The sequence below is a fragment of the Bombus pascuorum genome, chromosome 1 (assembly GCF_905332965.1).
Source record: "Bombus pascuorum chromosome 1, iyBomPasc1.1, whole genome shotgun sequence".
Taxonomy (NCBI): Eukaryota; Metazoa; Arthropoda; class Insecta; order Hymenoptera; family Apidae; genus Bombus; species Bombus pascuorum.
The window spans coordinates 29,799,635-29,816,225 of NC_083488.1; the positions used below are offsets into that span (position 1 = coordinate 29,799,635).

The window sequence follows — 16,591 nt, forward strand, 5'->3', positions numbered from 1 at the left end:
TTTACGGAAACATCTGAACATTTGCAGAAACCTTTTACGAATATATCGCGTGTGCTCTATGAAATATTTTGCAGTTTTATCAACAGCGTAACGACGACCCTCAATGATCATCGGCTACATTTAGAAATTTGAAATTTAAAAATGTACATAGAAACTGCAATATAGTCGATGGCTAGATAACTATGTATTTCATAGAGATCATAAAACAAGCAATTGTTCAGTAAATAAGCCTTAAAATTTAGTTCATCCATTTCTAACGCATACCAAATCTTCAAGATCGCTATTTACACGGGATATATTAATTTTTTACTGAATATGCGTTTAGAGTAAATACGTCTATCGTAGCTCGTACGTACATTTTCAGATTGACTTCAAATTTTACCGATATAATCGTAATAGTCGCACATCGGTGCCAATGAAATTGCAAAATATTTTCTCCAACACGTACGACACATACGTAAAAATTGTCTACGCTGAGTATTTAAATACCTTCGTGAGTCGCTAAGTGTTAAAACCTAGTACCAATCGAATGACAGGGGTAACAGAAATGGATTTAAAAGATTACGAAACGTCTGAGGAAATAAAACACGACAGAAAAGCAAACAGAAAATTGAGATGGGAAAAAAAGAAAAAAAAAAAAGGAAAATGAAACAAACCTTGCTTAATGACGATGCCAGGGGGCACTTGGACAATCGGTAGGGCGGCGTTCGGAGGATTTACAGGGATGCTGGCTGGTGTTCCAGGTGGAGGCGATGCGCTGGCGCTACCAACGGAACCGGGATCGCTGAAGCCTTGGGTGCTGTTCTCCTCCGGTCCGTCGAAGAAGCTCAGATTGAATTCACTACCAGCGTCGAACGACACTTCCGGTGTAAGGGTGTCTGGCGCCGGGGCGCTACCCAGACCCGCGCTCAGCGACTGATCGATTTTGAAAACGTCCATTGTACGAAGAGGTAATGGTGATAATGACGTCGGTGATCGCGCACCTCGGTACCAACTGCGGTCACCATTCGCGTACTCGACTCGCTACGTGACTCGATTCGCGTCCGGCTCGGTGTTCATCACTTTTCTATGTCGAGATTTATAGGAGACCCTTTTTTCTTTATGCTTGCTATATGTCTCTGTAATTATTCTTTGCCTCTTCCTTCTTCGTACGCTCAAGTACGTAACCACTGTATCACGGTATCGCTATGAAATATTATTCTCGATCAAGGATTAGACGCGAGAGCGCCGTTCTTAAGATCGGTGAAGAATTGAGAATCGAACCGATCCTCGTACGAAGATGTTTCTCGTTTAACGAATCGAAGAGGTGTCACTGCTGATTTATAAACATATATCCTGCGTTCAGAACTCCAAGTTTTGTCGCACGACGAAGAAACGAAACACAGCAACGAAACGGTCGTTAGGAGGTTCACGAATCGTGCGTCACCTTCGTGCCCACCGGATATTCACTAGTGTATCACCGGCGAAACGAACAGTTCGCGAAACGACACACATCTAAGCTCTTTATTCCCGTGATATCTTTTCGTTCAATCCCTTGAGCACACGCAATAAAAAAAAGAAAAAAAAAAAGAAAAAGGAAAAAAAGAAAGAACGAAAAAAGCGAAAAGTACCTGAACGAGGCACTCCGCGTTTCTACGAATTCCTTGATCCTCGTCGAATGCAGCGTCGGTCCAACTTCGATAAAATTCCCGATCCACTCGCTCAGCTTTCCTCCAAACAGCGTGTTACCTGGAAACTTTACGCGCGAACGATCGTCGAGCACATCTCGTTTTCTCGCGGACCGATTCACCAACGGTGGAACGTCGACGACAGGCACGGAGATGACGAGGAAGACGAAGAAGACGACGAAAAAGACGAAGAGGGCGAAAAGGACGACGTTTTCGCAAGAAGATCGTCAGGTTTCGCGATGCTACGGTTTCGAGAAAGCATTCCTCTCGAACGGAGCTCTCGAGAGCGGTTGAACCGAGGTCACTGGCCGTTACTCCTCAGGCAGATTCTCAATGAAGCTGTCCGCAGGCAACTGACGAACAATTTTGGCACGTCCACGGCTTGGCCAGAGAGCGCGTTTTATCTGTTAATCTCTCTCCTTCAAAGCGCCTTCGAACACATTATGCGTTGCTCCCGTTCATACGATTCTCGTTATTCTCCAGACACTGGCGGCCGGGGGCAATGCTTTTCGGTAGCCTTGAGCAGCCTATTATTCAATCTGATACGATTACGCGCGGATGCTTTATTACGCTCGCCGTGACACGTTTCTATTTTCTCCCGATCCTTATCGGCGAGTTCAATCCGACTCGTCACGAATTTCACCGATTCAACAACTTTACGTCTTGATATGCTCCAAGAGAAACTTATATATGGATTTATTATATACAACGTACATGTATCTTCTTTGCGTCTATTCCAGCGCGTTGTTTGCCACTAGCCGAGCAACAGGCTACTCTCTGCTCTTTACTCTTTACTCGAGGAGACGATCGATGATGGTACTCGCGGCTGGTTAAAACCGGAACAAACGCGAGACTGAAAGAAAATATGAGAAAAATGAAAGACGTGGTTCGTTCGAGATGAAAATGTTAAATGAACGAAGTCGAAGAACTGTGGATCACAAAATGTGTGTGTTTGGATTCATTAGAAGGTTGTTGATCGCGCGAGATTCAATTTCTTTTCCTTTGTTTTCTTTTCTTTCTTTCCTTTCTTTTTTTTTTAACGATCCTTTTTCCCGTGTCAACGCGAAAGCAAACAACTACGAAGCACCTGGCAGCGGTTGCACGAACAAACGGGGAAAAAAATCCGCACTTCACTGGCACCGTGTCACAACAGGAAGAGAAGACCTTTCTCGTTAGCTATCTGGTTGCCCGAGGGCTGCGAAAATCCGTGGGATCGCGATCTTCGACAGGGTTCAGCATTGTTTGAAAAGACGCTCGGTATCGTCTTCGTACGAGGGCATGTTCTCATCGACATCGTTATTTTCCCTTCTAGCTCTCTCCCTCTCTCTCTCTCTTTCTCTCTCCCCGGGTTTCCGCTTCGAAATAAAAACGATGCGAGGGTTCAACCCATTATCTTTCCTTTTTGGATGAGATCGAGAGATCATTCGCTGCTTTCGCTTTCCTTTTCCGCTCTTCTGCTTCTCTCTCTCCCTCTCTCTTTCTTTCCCTGACTTTTTTCCTATCTTTGTGTTACGCTTATGTTTATATATGTATATATATTTTTTTCTCCGTCCTTTCCTTCCTTCCTTCCTCTCCGCGTATTTTCTCTTCCTTCTTTATATTTTGTTCGTTTCTCTCTGAGTTTCACTTTATTTGCCACGTTGCACAACTGAACGATCTAGGGGGAAAACTTTTTTCGGGTAACGCAAGCACGGCCTTTTCCGCCGATTTTCAGTGGGTCTGTGGTCCCCTGGCTTTTCACGTGATCCATCGCTGAAAAGACAAATCAAAACGAAACGAAAATCAGAAACCAAGGGAAAACCACGACTTCGAACGCGATCAACAAAAGAAGAAACTGTTATTCGTTCTCTCTGTTATTCGTCTCTCTGGTCAGACGTATAAATAAACTGCAAGTTCGAGCATGCGCGATCGATCTCGTTCTACCTTGCTCGATTTCCCCGATCTCCTAGGTTTTCGCGGACAAACGAATCGTCGCTACGTACGAACACGCGGAGGAATGCTTCCGCCACGAGATCAAAGCTCATCGAACGGTATCGATAATCGTGTGGCAAGTGGAATCAACGAAACTAAGAGCAAGTCGCGCTTCTCTCGGAATAATCTTTCGATTATTGATCGATCGGTAAAGTTTGGCTCGGCCATGGTCGATAGCCGAATATATTAGCGTTTTTATTCTTTTCCAAAACGTTTCTCGCCAGCTGTAACAGCGAAACATAGTGGGAGAAAAGAGAGAGAGGGAGAGAAAGAGGGAGAGAGAGAAAAGAGGAGAAAGAAAGGTGAACGACGAGAGAAGAGAAGATCGGTGGATTCGAAAGGAGGAAAAGATCGCGAAAGGAAAAAAGACAGCGAGTCCAGAGAGGAACACGAGGAGGAGAGTGAGAAAAAGCGAATGTCATTGCCGTAATCTTCGGACGTTGACTTCCTCCTGGCTCGTCCCTCCTTCCTCTTGGTCGCAAACCCCTTCCCAACCACCTCACCCCCTCCCAGATCGTTCTCTTTGTCCTCTCGTTCTCACCTGTGCGTTCCTCCTCGCGATTCTCTACCTGCTCTCTCGCTTCCTCTTTCCTCCCCTTCACCTTTCCGCGCTGCCTCTCTCTCGCTCTCACGTCTCTTCGCTTCTTCCTTCCTTCTCACTCTTTCGCCCTTTTTCTCTTTAACCGTGGCTCGTTACGCCAGCTCGTGAGTCTCAAATATTTTCGTAACGATTCGCGCGTGAAGTTGCTCGTCGAAAGATTTTAATAAACACGAACGAAGAAAGTACGTACGTACACAGGTAGATGGTGGATTAGAACAGATGTTACATCCGTGGCGGCAATAGGATTCGTTAAAAAATCCAAGCCAGACGATTAACCCGCTCTCTAGTTTCACCGGTTTTTAATCGAAAACGAATTTTCGAACGATCGCTGAATTAACATATCAACCGGTATATCGCTCGATCGCAGCCGCTTTCTGCTTGCAATTATTAAACGATAAATCAGGAGACTGTTAATCTTGGTCGAAGTGTATGCGATCAGTCCAAGTGCAATAATATTTTACGCGTATTTGCTCTTGCTACATGTAAGATCAGTTTGCACAACTTGGTTGGAAATGTAGAAACGAAATGTTGAAAATCTATGCATAGAGATTTATTTTTAGTTCGCACGGTCATAATGCTTCTATCGCGTTAAAGTTGCGTTCATCCGTGGAGAAATAATTGCGTGATTATCGGATTATTGCGTGAAAAATATTTGGAAATAAGATAACGAGTTAGATGCTTCTTTCGAGTTAAAGAACAGGCCAGGTGTCTGAAATTTGTGATCGAAGCTGGTCGTACGATCGATGTATCGTTGCATTTGTATTTCATTTAACTCTTTCCTGCTTAATTTCCTATATCCACGATATCGTACCGCAACGAGTTACTAACTCGACGATAAATGTATTTTCAGTAGAACTGGTCCTAATTTTAACGCATTATATCCTCTTATCTTATAGAAACATCAAGCAAACATGTTTCTACTGTTCATAATTCAAAGGAAAAAATGTCTTCACGATCCAAAAGCATCCGACTTTAAAAGGATTAACGTATAAATACCTCGAGCCTCGAATAATTTAATGCTCTATTCTTTCCCTACAACCGAATTCTTTCGTTATAACTTTCTCTGGAAATAAGTAGGGGAGAAAGACTGTTCAACTGTCCTAAAATGCTACCCAAGCCTTTCAAACGCAAAACTCAATCCATATCACTCGACTAAGGTCGTCCACTCGTCTGTGCCCACTCAACCGAATCAACGCCCAAAAACATCTCATTGACAGAGTGAATCGGAATTACGACTGCCTCGAGCCTCGTGCTTAGTTGCCCTCGTACTTGAGGAATCGGCTTTTTCACGAGGTGGAACGGCGCGCGTCTTGCAAAGGACGAAATCACGGTCGAGCACGGGGCACCAGGCTATGATTTAAAGTCTCGCGGTGTATGCACGAGAGAGGCATACGCGCCGCGGGATATACATTACCCGCGGTATAATCCGTCACGAATGATTTATAAATCGAGTGAATCACGATTTGGCACGAAGCAAAAACGGTAATCGCGAATTAGCATTTGCATCAAAGGGTTGCCAGAGGTGGAGAGGCCGGGGGGTAGGGAGGATAAATAAGGGGGTGAAAGGGCGAAGGGAGCCGAGAGGTAGGGGCAGAGAGGGAGAGAGAGAGAGAGAGAGAGACGGATAAGAAGGAAGGAGGGCGGGCGCACACACGGTAAAAGCCCTTGTCCGACAAATCGGTCGCGTAAAGGCGCGCTTTGAAGAGAGAGAAGGCTGGTCCGAATGGCGGTTTCGCGGCCTCGCAGACGGTCATTTGTCTCCTGCAACGCCTGCCTCGGTTCCGCGTTCCATCTGCGTCACAAGTCAGTGCGTTCACCTTGCCTCGAGTTATCAAAATCGGATCCGATGCGATAGCCCCGTGCGCACGCGTATTCTTGGATCTCGATAGCACCACGTGCTCTTTACCGATGCGAAAAACCGAACAAAATTGATTTTCAATTTTCCCTCTTGTTCTCCTTCTTTTGCGCAGTTTTATCGTCAGTTTTATTTTTTCTTTCAAATCTCTCTCTCTCTCTCTCTGTTTTTTGTTTTTCCTCTTCAACCGTCTTTGAAGCTATCTTTACTGTCCTTTCGTCGTTTAATAAATATCAGCGTGTTATAACTAGTTTGGCTATATAGTTGGCTATAGGCTGTATAGTAGCTTATAAGATGCAAATATGCGAGAGATTCCTTTCCCCGATTTAAATACCCCTCCCCACCCCCGTCGAGTTACAGCCGCGATCAAGAAAGGGAATTCAAGCGTGACGTAATCTGGCCAAGGTGGATTTAGGTAGCCGAGTTTCCTGGAGCTTTTTGTCCGATTCGTAACACCGTTGCGCAAGAGTCGTATATCGATTAAAAAGTTCGCCACGGAACGGAAGTGTTTGCGTTAAGAAGCGTTCAAACGACTAATACTATCGTTATATATATATATATTTTTTTTATATTTTCTTAAAGTTATTTCATTATCTTATTGTTAACGTTATCGCCCGTAAGTGACTCTCTACGCGATCGATATATATCGTCGATACAATGTTGGGAACCTTCGATGTTGACAATAATATCGATCGTTCGAACGCTCCTGGAGAAATCACCGAGTAAGAGAAACGATTTAAGCGATCACGTAAGAGCCGACGAACTCGCGTAACTCTTCTTCGGACATAACGACGATCTCGTCGATTATTCGTTCCCGATTGCATCGTTTTAGGAAAGATTATTATCTATTTATTGTACTCTTTTCTTTTGTACCTTTTCATCGTTAATTGTGTTGTGGCGATTAAGAAAGGGTTACGCGCGACGTCGAAAATTTTCTCACTCGACGAGAGACAACCGACAGGGACTGAAAACACAATGCGGCTTTTGCAACTTCCTCGGCAATTATCCGAGCGCGGCGCATGCGATTCGTACGAAAATAAAAGGGAAGAGGCGCGAGAGCCACGCTCGACGAGTTTTACCTGCACGAGACGATGCAGAATACACGCTGGCATCCAGCACGCGCGTTTTCCTCTGCGATCGCGCTTTCCTGCGCGGTATTAAACGGCTAGGAGGTTCTAAGCGTCCTTGTCCTTCCAGGATAACAGGACGATGCCACCGCGGTAAGGAGAAGTACCACGACGCGACGCCAGAAATCGCGGACCGTGACTGGTTTCGCCTAAAGCCTCGTTCACACCTCGCGCGAATAGTCTACTCGCGTGTTTTCTTCGTCAGCCAAAGGAGAAAGACAAGGAGAAACTTCCTCTATCCGCATCGATTCGTGGAAAATCCAACGATTTCTTGCTCCATCGAAACTCTTTCCTGGTTCCTCCTTGGAAAACGATTTAGATAACCGCGTCCTTCGTAGAGGACACAGAATTCGTCAGACGATCGTCGAAATCGCGATCACCGGGCTCGAACGGTCGTGTCCACTTGGATCAACTCGGTCCAGCACACTGAACGTCACTCAATCTCCGTAATGATCCTCTTTCACTGGGATCATTGTCCGTGCGCGTGCAACCGCGGAACAACAACAACAGTGGCAGCAACGACGTTAACCCACGAAAAAAAGACGAAGACGACGAAGACGACGATGACGAACGATGGTTCGACGATGGTGACGTCGAACGTCGTCACCGACGCGATTTACTCGGAAACTCGATCGACCTGTTGCGTCGTACCGATGTCGCGACTATATCGACGACGATCGGCAAGTGTCTTCCAGTCAGCGACTGTACGAGCGACAACAAGCACGGGGAACGTACGCAGCGCGCGAAAAATATCGGAAAATCTGTGCCGATATTCGCGAAACGGAAGGCACCGTGGCGGGGGATGGAGAACGCGGCGATCGAAAAAGGGGATGGAACCGGGCAAATAGCCGCGAGCTGCCCTGTTACGATCACGTGCGTTTGTCACGAGTCGCGGTGGTGTATACGGAGCCGACTCGCTCGCTCTCGTGCGAGTGCCGAGAGCGAGTTCTCTCTGTATGTTTCTCCGTGCTCTGTCTTCGTCTCCGCGAACCGACTCTCTCTCCTTCTCGCTCGCTTACCTTCCACGCTTTCCACCTCTCTCTCTCTCTTTCTCTCTCCCGATCTGACCGACCTGGCGCTCCTCTATTTTCCTTCCAACGCGTCTATCTTTCTCGCTCGGTCGTTCACGACCAGCGTTTCCCATCTTTGTCGCGAAGCTACGCTGTACGACGTTCTTTCTCGCTCTATCGCGCGAGAGAGAGTCTTACCTGTGAGGTAAGTAAAACCAGCGTTCCGTCGTACGTGTTACGGCATTGCGCGACTCGCCCGACTCGTAGCCCCACGCTCTGCCATTACGCGGGGTTCCGCGGCTCGCTATGGCGGAGAGGGGAGAGCGCGAGCGAGCAAGCGAGCGAGCCAGCGAGCTAGCGAGGTAAGGGGCGGGGGCGGGGGGTGGAGGAGCGATGACGAGTAAAAGGGTGGAGGAGGAGGTGATGGTGAAGGTGGTGGTACAAAGCGAAGGAAGAGGTGGTAACGATGGTAATGCAACAGGGGGTAGCGACGGGGCAGAGGGAGCAGCAGCAGGGCGAGAAGGAGAGGGGCAGATAAGCAACTAACGAGGGAAAGAGACGCGCCTGCAGGGAAAAGGGAGAAAGAATGACTACGAATGAGAAAGAGAAAGAGAAGGGGAGAAAAGGACGGAGAAAGGAGAATTAAGCGACTGGGTCGGAGGTGAGTTCTGGAAATGGTGGTAGGGGCTGTGGTATCGAGGGGGGTTCGAGGGGGTTAGGTGCACCAGAAGAGGGGAGAAGAGAAGGCGAAGTTGGAGGTGAGCCCTGTCGTTCGGATCGTACCGGTGGGGGTAGCGTGGATCGAGGCACGCTTGACGACCGGAGGGGAGGGGGTAATCCGTAGAAGCTGGGTGGGGGATGCGAGTGGACCAACTGGGTTCGCCAGCAACCCGCGGTTCATTGACCGAGAAGTGCCGGGAGAGCCGAACGGTCGGCCGTGTTCGACCCGCTGCTAAAACAGAATTTGTACCGGCACTTTATGCGGCTCGTCTAAGTACGCGAGTCGCGTGAAACCGACGAGGATGGACGGAACATGGACGCGGTGGAGCAGACAGCTACGGAACGGACGAGGGGGGTGAGGGTGAAACGCGAGATAAGGAGAAGGAGACTGGGAAAAATTTCGCGATGCGCCAGCCTTGGAGGGAGATTCTCGATCGTCCGTTGAGAGAAGACGGAGAACGCGGCGGTTCGTCAAACGGGGTTGCAAGAATTTCGGCGAAGAAGGATGGGGGAGAAGGGTAGGCGAGAACGAGCGGGAGAAGCGGAGTGGGGCGGTGTGCGGCGCGAACGAGCGTAAGCTGTTGCGCTCCCGAATTCTGACGATTCAATTAGGCAAGTGCACTCTGCAGCTGGAGAGGAACCGCGACAACGTTTCCTGGTATCCCGATTTGATTTTAATCGTGCCGCACAGCGACCACCCCTCCGATACGCGGTGCCGCGCACCTACCGCGTTATGCATTCTCGTTAGGCGAACCGATGGCACCGTGCGTCGAAAGTAATCACGCCGACGTTACGATTAAGCGAATTAACGCTCGGCTCGTCGAGTTACGTTCGTTTCGTGGTTAACGTCGCAACTGCCGCCAGTGCGGCTCTTTAAGTCGTCTAGAGACGCGTTTTGCGCCAGGATGCGATTTACGTCGACGACGTTCCGCGGAACAACAACCGGAATAGATAGAGGCGTGAAATAATAGATCGAAGACAGCAGCGCACCCTCGACACCGCGAACTCTATTATCATCGGTCAAATCGTAAGACTATGAGAGAGATGCGCGTTTACTCGCGATACGAGACAAAAGTTTTCGCGTACGCTTCTTCTTGTCGATCGTTGCGTCCACGTTTTGCAACCGATTGACTTTAGAGATCGATCGATCTACAATACGGCCATTAGATCGATGCTATCGGGTTTGCCCAACGTGGAAACGCTGGCATATCGATGCGAACGATCAAGTTAGGCGATGATCGGTTCGATGACTTATCTTCTCATTGCCTGGCTACGCGACGATCATCGTGCGTTTCCTGATCGAACCCGCGATCCTGCATCCAAGAAAATGGCCGCCGGTTGAACGACGACCGACAGCATTTACGAAAAAGGGATGAAGTCCCCGTGTAAGTAAGTCTGTCGACTGCCGGTGACCACACGGCCGCACACTTGTCGGGAAAGGAGATGCGCAACTCGGTGTAATGAACCTGGGAAACCGGTTACATCCGCGCGTGTATATATACAGATCGGTTCGGGCTGTACTTACGTTACATTACGCGAGCTGCTGCTACTCGCGATCGAACTATTGCATTGCAGCGGATCGAGCAATCGAACTGCCTGAAACATTCCTCGTCAGCTTTATATAGAGGAATCTCGATAAGTATTTTTACGGATACGGTTCATACGGAAAGCTATCTTCGCGTAAACGCTATCGGATTAAGCGAACGTAAGTGGACGCGGAGTATATGAATGTTTTTTATCAGCCACGACGAACGTCAGAGTATAAGGTATAGTATAGGTGTCTACGCGAAGCTAAAGAGCATATTTTTGCTGAAAGACATGGAAACAATTATTGCGCGATATTTACCGGCGTAAGATAAATTAGATGTCAGGTGTGAAAGACCGAACGGCGCGGATTATTTCTTTATTTATCAGTAGATAGATCGAGGATAAGTATAGTTAGTAGCAAACAGGCAGTTCGTTCATTTTTCGAATTTCATCGATATATTTTGGAAACACGTTTTCCAAAGGTCGAAGCGCGTGACGCATAAATAAATTCGAAAACACAACCAGTCGATACCAGATCTCCACAAAACTTCGTTCGTTTCATTTTGCCAAACGGCTATCTTCGGAAAAGAGAAAGAGCTCGCGACTGAAAAATGCAACGCTTTTTATACTTTGACTGTTTTTACCCGGGCACAACATTTATTTCCCGGATACGGTCCCTGCATTCTCACGACGACCACCGAAGGCACGGTAATGCAACGGCACATCCGGCTAGCTCGCTAAATCTATTTTATTCATATTCAATTACCCTGTCGTACTATGTGCGCGAACCGAAAATAAATTCACCGCAAATCTCTCGCAACGACTAGAGGTGGGATAACTATTGCCGAACGATCGCAAAAACGTAAACGAAATTCGATGGCCGCTTTTCTCAATATAGAATCCCAGGTTATCCAGACACGAACACTTAGATTCCAAAATAACTCTCTAAACACTCGAGGATCGCAAAGATAAGGTATGACAACACACATTCGTTTGATCCTCTTAGAAATCAAATTGATCCTACTTTACCTTGTATCGAGTCCTTAATTTTATCACGCAGATATACCGTTAACGCACAATTTTCATTTTCACGATTTAATTTCATGAGCTCGTTCGTCCCAAGAAGGTGAACGAAACACGAATAATGGTAGAAACTCCGCGTCAAATTTGAAAAAAGTAGTTCAACTCGTGGAACATTGAAAACAATTTAAAACTTCAATACCTCGTCAATCGTTCGTGCATCTTGAAATCTGTCTCTTCGTTAAATTCCGATGCAGCTCTCTTGAGAAATATTTACATCGAAGATACCGGTTTCGAAAATTTTAGGTATCTTAATCTTAACTCGTTAATTTCTTCCACGAAATTTCTTTGCACAAAAGTGCACCTGTCATCTACCGCTAAAAGCCTTACGTCTTTCAATCGAACAAGTTGACTATCTTTTTAACCATGTTACATTAAAGTACGCTCCTTTAACCGCCAAGTACCATCAAAGCGAAGAAAATTGCACTTATCATACCTTCCGCTCGTAATCTTGGCTCGATCAACGATTATTTACATATACATACACGCAGTATCCCTTTTACCGCAAATAAGAACGGCGGATTAAAATTCCCACAATCGCAATCGTAAATTTTCGGCCTGCATTTCCGTCCGCCAAGGACAATTCCTCGAACGAACGATGTTTCATTGTCAAGTAGAAATCTGTAGAGAGGATAGTTTGCTGAAGCTAGCGTGGCAAAGGGCAGTCCTGCGAGAGGAGAAAAAAAAAAAAAATGCGGCGATTCAATTATCGCGGGACGAAACGGCGAAAGCGGAACTTCCGGTCGCCGGCATCTTCCGGCTCGGCGTAAACCGTTCCGGCATAAAAGGAAGGATAAAGAAAGGGGTGGCGAGGTGCAGGTGAATGCAAGGGGTGAGAAGAAAGCTCCGGAGGAAGGCTACGTGTCGGTACGAGGGAGTTGGAACGGTGAGCGCGGGATAGAGTTTGGGGGTTTAACGCGAGAAGTAGCGTAGCTAGGATGGCAGAAGAGGTAGGTGGAGGAGGTAAGAGAGAGGAATGGGGAGGTTGAAGAAAACACATAATAGGGTGGGGCGCTTTGCTGCCGCTTTTGAATCGATCCAACGCCGGCTACAGCTGGAATCTCATACCACACCGGTTCGGTCAGCGGTTCTCATTCTTTACCCCCGTTTCACCCCTCTTATCGTCGCGAGAAAGATTATCGCGGGTATATCGAAGGACAGAAGCTGCGATTGGATTTAGATTAACATCGGCTTTAAAACTGTCGGCCGAGGACCAAACTGCCTTCGACGATAAAACTGGGTCGTGGGTCGACCAGCTCGTATCAGACACGTACGTGTCAAGCACGGATGAACGAGCTTTGAGTACACTTGTTAGCCCGGTCCGTTCAAATACGCGGCCGGTTATTAATTCGTCGTTGTCCTATCACGAGCCCCGGTTTCGAGTAGGCCGAACGATAAATCAAAATTGCACTTTGCAATTGGCGAGCGTTATTAGCTGACGGGCTGCCACTACGGAGGATCGCGTTTTATCGATCGTCTCGTCGATTAACTCGCCAACGATCGACTAATTCCCTGTTACCGCCGTTCTTCCTCGTTCGACCTCGTATACGTTGGTCCGTGGCAGGCGACAAGTTTATCAGAAGCTAAAACCAGTGCCGATTCCTCGCGTTCCAGGCAAAACGAAACCGAGCATGCGATTTTTGTTCTCGACGCGGCTGAATTAATTTCGATCGTGGAATCCTGTTCTACAAGTGTGTTATGGAGCAACTAGACGTTATACGGATATCGTTAATTAACTCGCGAGTTCCAAAAATTGATATAATATCGAAAGAATTCCAAGCAGAAATGTGCCGCGTGTTCCGATAGAAACTTTGATCAAGGTAACTCGTTCTAAGAATGGAAATTATGCCAAAATTATGCCATTCATCGACTTCGTACATCGAAAAGTACGGTGTTTTGAATTCACCTTAGAACACACCATCACTCGTTACATTCTTCTGCAATAAACGAACTCGTAGAAACAAGTCGTCTGCTTTTTGAGGACCGAACATTAGCCGCTTGATAAAAGTAAGAAATTCAAGCAAAAAGTGGAGTTGATCGATTTGTCCTCCGAGAGGTTGAAATATCTTTCTTTCTCGTATACGTACTCACTGACTTATAAGGCAAACTTTCAAAGTTTCTTATTTCTGGCCTTAAGTTAAAAAGCATTCCGTTTCATCAAGACCTCGAGCAATAACGCGATAAACGCGTTTTAAATAATTTCCTCTTCTCTCTAAAGAAACTCGTTTTAAAAAATGCTAACAAAAGACGAAGCTTCCCCTTTTCACCGGTCACAATAAGTTCGCCGCAAGTCAGCGTTCATTTAGCGAGGCCAGCTTCGCGTACTCGCGGAGAAATAACCGGTGGCTTAAATTGGACCAGCGAGGCCTCAAGATCATTTATAATAAAGACTCACCGTTGTTGTTGCGCAGGATGGAAGCAGGACTCGTTGCCTCGAGAGGGCTGCTGGGTTCTTCCGTGCTTGGCTCCCTCTTCACGCTGAAATGGAAACATCTATTATGTATTCAATCGAACAGGGTGTAGAGAACGGATAGAAGAGATGAAATCGGCCGAAAGTAGTCCAAGATCGAGGCGAAACAGAGAAAGAAAGTGCTCGAACCAGGGTCGTTTAGGTTCCTCTCCGGGTCGTTTTGTTCGCGAATTCGCTTCTTCCTTATCGTACACACGGGATTGTGTTTGCGCGCAGAGAGGTGGTCCTTTGACTACGGCCCTGACTCCATCCAAGCAATCAGGATTGACCTAGTTTTTAGTTCAATTTGCGCGGCGAACGTGCGTTTCCCTTAAGCCGGCCGAAATGAAAATGGACCAACAGGGGAAAAAATCGAAGATGGATGGGTCCACAGGGACCAATTGCACGGATCGGAACGATAGTCGTTGTAAGAGAAATATCACGTAATTGTAAGCGATTTTTAAAGAACCACGAAATCTTTTCGTATCGATTTTCTGATTTTCAAGGTATTCCAATTACGAGATAGTTGAAATAGGAATGATTGAACGTAAATTTAGATGAACTTTTGTAAAGAAGAAAACCAGTAATATTTATAGAATATCGTACGACATTGTAAAATTGACGATGAACGATGAACGAATCTTGGAAATGTTCAAGAGATTAAATACAGAGATTAAATAAATAAGAGATAAAGAGAGAAAATACGCGCTTAACTCTAAAACCAAGTAAGAAGACAATGTTGGGATTGGTTGATAGCGTGTCAGAATTTCAAAATTGCTTTCTTGCAGAAAATAAAAATGTGATTCATCGCGTGACGATATTAGGAGTATTGACACGTTTCATGAGTTCGCTATATTTTAAATATGAACGAATGCGTGACGTTTGTATATTTAAGTAGAAAAAATACTTATGCTGTGAATATCCGATTCAAAAAACTATTGGAAGCTCGCTAATACCAAAGATTCTTTTGCGTTAACCAAATGAAAGAACCTTACTATGATAAAGATTGACATCATGTCAATCGTTGAAAAGAAAAATTTGCAAATACAAAAAGCGGATTGGAAAATAAAAAAGGCAACTAATTGTACGTATATCCTACATTTTTTAGTATATGTTTGAACATGTTTGAATAATATAGAGAACGTTGGTTATTATCGTTGCTTCTCCCTAGCCGATTTAGCTAGCTGTTTAATATCTGTTTATATAGGATATATCGCAATTATTTTGATCTCCCTTGACTCTTGGTAAAATGGATACAAAATGACGATTAAGAAATGATAAAGACAGACCCAGGGAGCCTGATGTAAATATAAATATAACGTGCATATACAACGTACGAATGCTCGTCTAATTAGCGTACAGTTACATTTAATTACTACTCTTTCACGATGCGATACACGTCCAAAATAGCTTTCGCTTCGATTGTAACGCTAAATAATGCTAGAAAGCCAATTGTACGTTACAACAAGATAAAACGTGAAAAATGAAAACTTTTCACGTCCATCTATATTCAAGCGTGACTGTTACATGTCTATATCCTAATTTCATAGAAACACGAGTCCCATCGATCTATACCGACGAAATATGTTACGATTAATAAAATCCTCTGTCAACCGGTTAAACATTTCATTTTTCGTTAACCCAGAAAGCTTATGTGGTATTAAAGTTTCATACGATTTTGTCATCCGCGATTGCAACAACGATACAACATAAACGGATACGATAAGAAATTATATCGAAAGCTAATACGGTCAGCTGTCATGTTCCGCGAGGCATCGACACCAACTCGTCGCGATTCGACAGGTTGGAAAACTCTTCGCGCAAATATTTTCCCCGCCAACGTCTTTGATGCTCCTTCAAAGAAGATCCCGAGTTCATCAATAACCGATAGATCTAAGAGGATAGATCGACACCCCCGGAGAGGCGTTTGGAAAGGGGAAGCCGCTTCTCCTCTATGAATAGATCTCCTATTTCGGAAGCCGAAGAGTACGTGTTATCGAGCGGCGACCAATAGCCCGCGACCGCTTTGAGCCGCGACGATGATGACAGAAACCATACGCTACATCGGTGTAGGTGCTACACCACTATTCCGAGTGTCGTCGATAATAATTACTCGCCGAGTTCGAGTGAAACGAAGTGGGTCGGCCGAAAATATCTGTACCTAAAAGGTGGTCAATCACGCGTGATCCGAGCCGCGAATGCGACCAGGGATCGAAGATATGAAATATAGAAGATAGGGATTGGGAATTATTTAAGCGATTTTTAATTAATCAATCAAGCATTCGAGAATAAACTATTAAAATATTCGTAGAGATATGTTTGCCGTGGTTGCTTTTGAAGTTGCAACATACTAGTTGCGAATCTTTCATCGAAGAATTTTGAATGTTGAATATACGAGGTAATTACCGAGAAACAAGACAGGGATGAATGTGCGAAGGAAAGCAGACGATGCATGTACTAAGACGTTTTATCAACTATATAGCGTACTTAAAGCGGATTTAACAGACGAAGTAGAATCTTTGGACAAAGAAAAGTCGATAGAAGCTTTAGCAAAAATAGAATCTCCTTGGGAAGTAACAAGAAG

General features: G+C 45.7%; 1 protein-coding gene across 3 annotated transcripts in view; it reads right to left on the reverse strand.

Annotated features, from left to right (window-relative positions):
• LOC132915765 (ecdysone-induced protein 78C) overlaps positions 1-16,591 on the reverse strand; it is a 140,229-nt gene that overhangs the window by 118,377 nt on the left and 5,261 nt on the right. For 2 of the 3 annotated variants that reach the window (XM_060975583.1, XM_060975577.1), the window contains exons 1-2: positions 13,954-14,036; positions 657-3,419 (exon numbers count right to left, since the gene is read on the reverse strand). In XM_060975583.1, the coding sequence (XP_060831566.1) occupies positions 657-939 (283 nt within the window). In that variant the 5' untranslated portion in view covers positions 940-3,419; positions 13,954-14,036. Of the gene's footprint in view, positions 1-656; positions 3,420-13,953; positions 14,037-16,591 lie in introns of those variants that run through there. The other variant, XM_060975587.1, reaches the window with a different exon arrangement.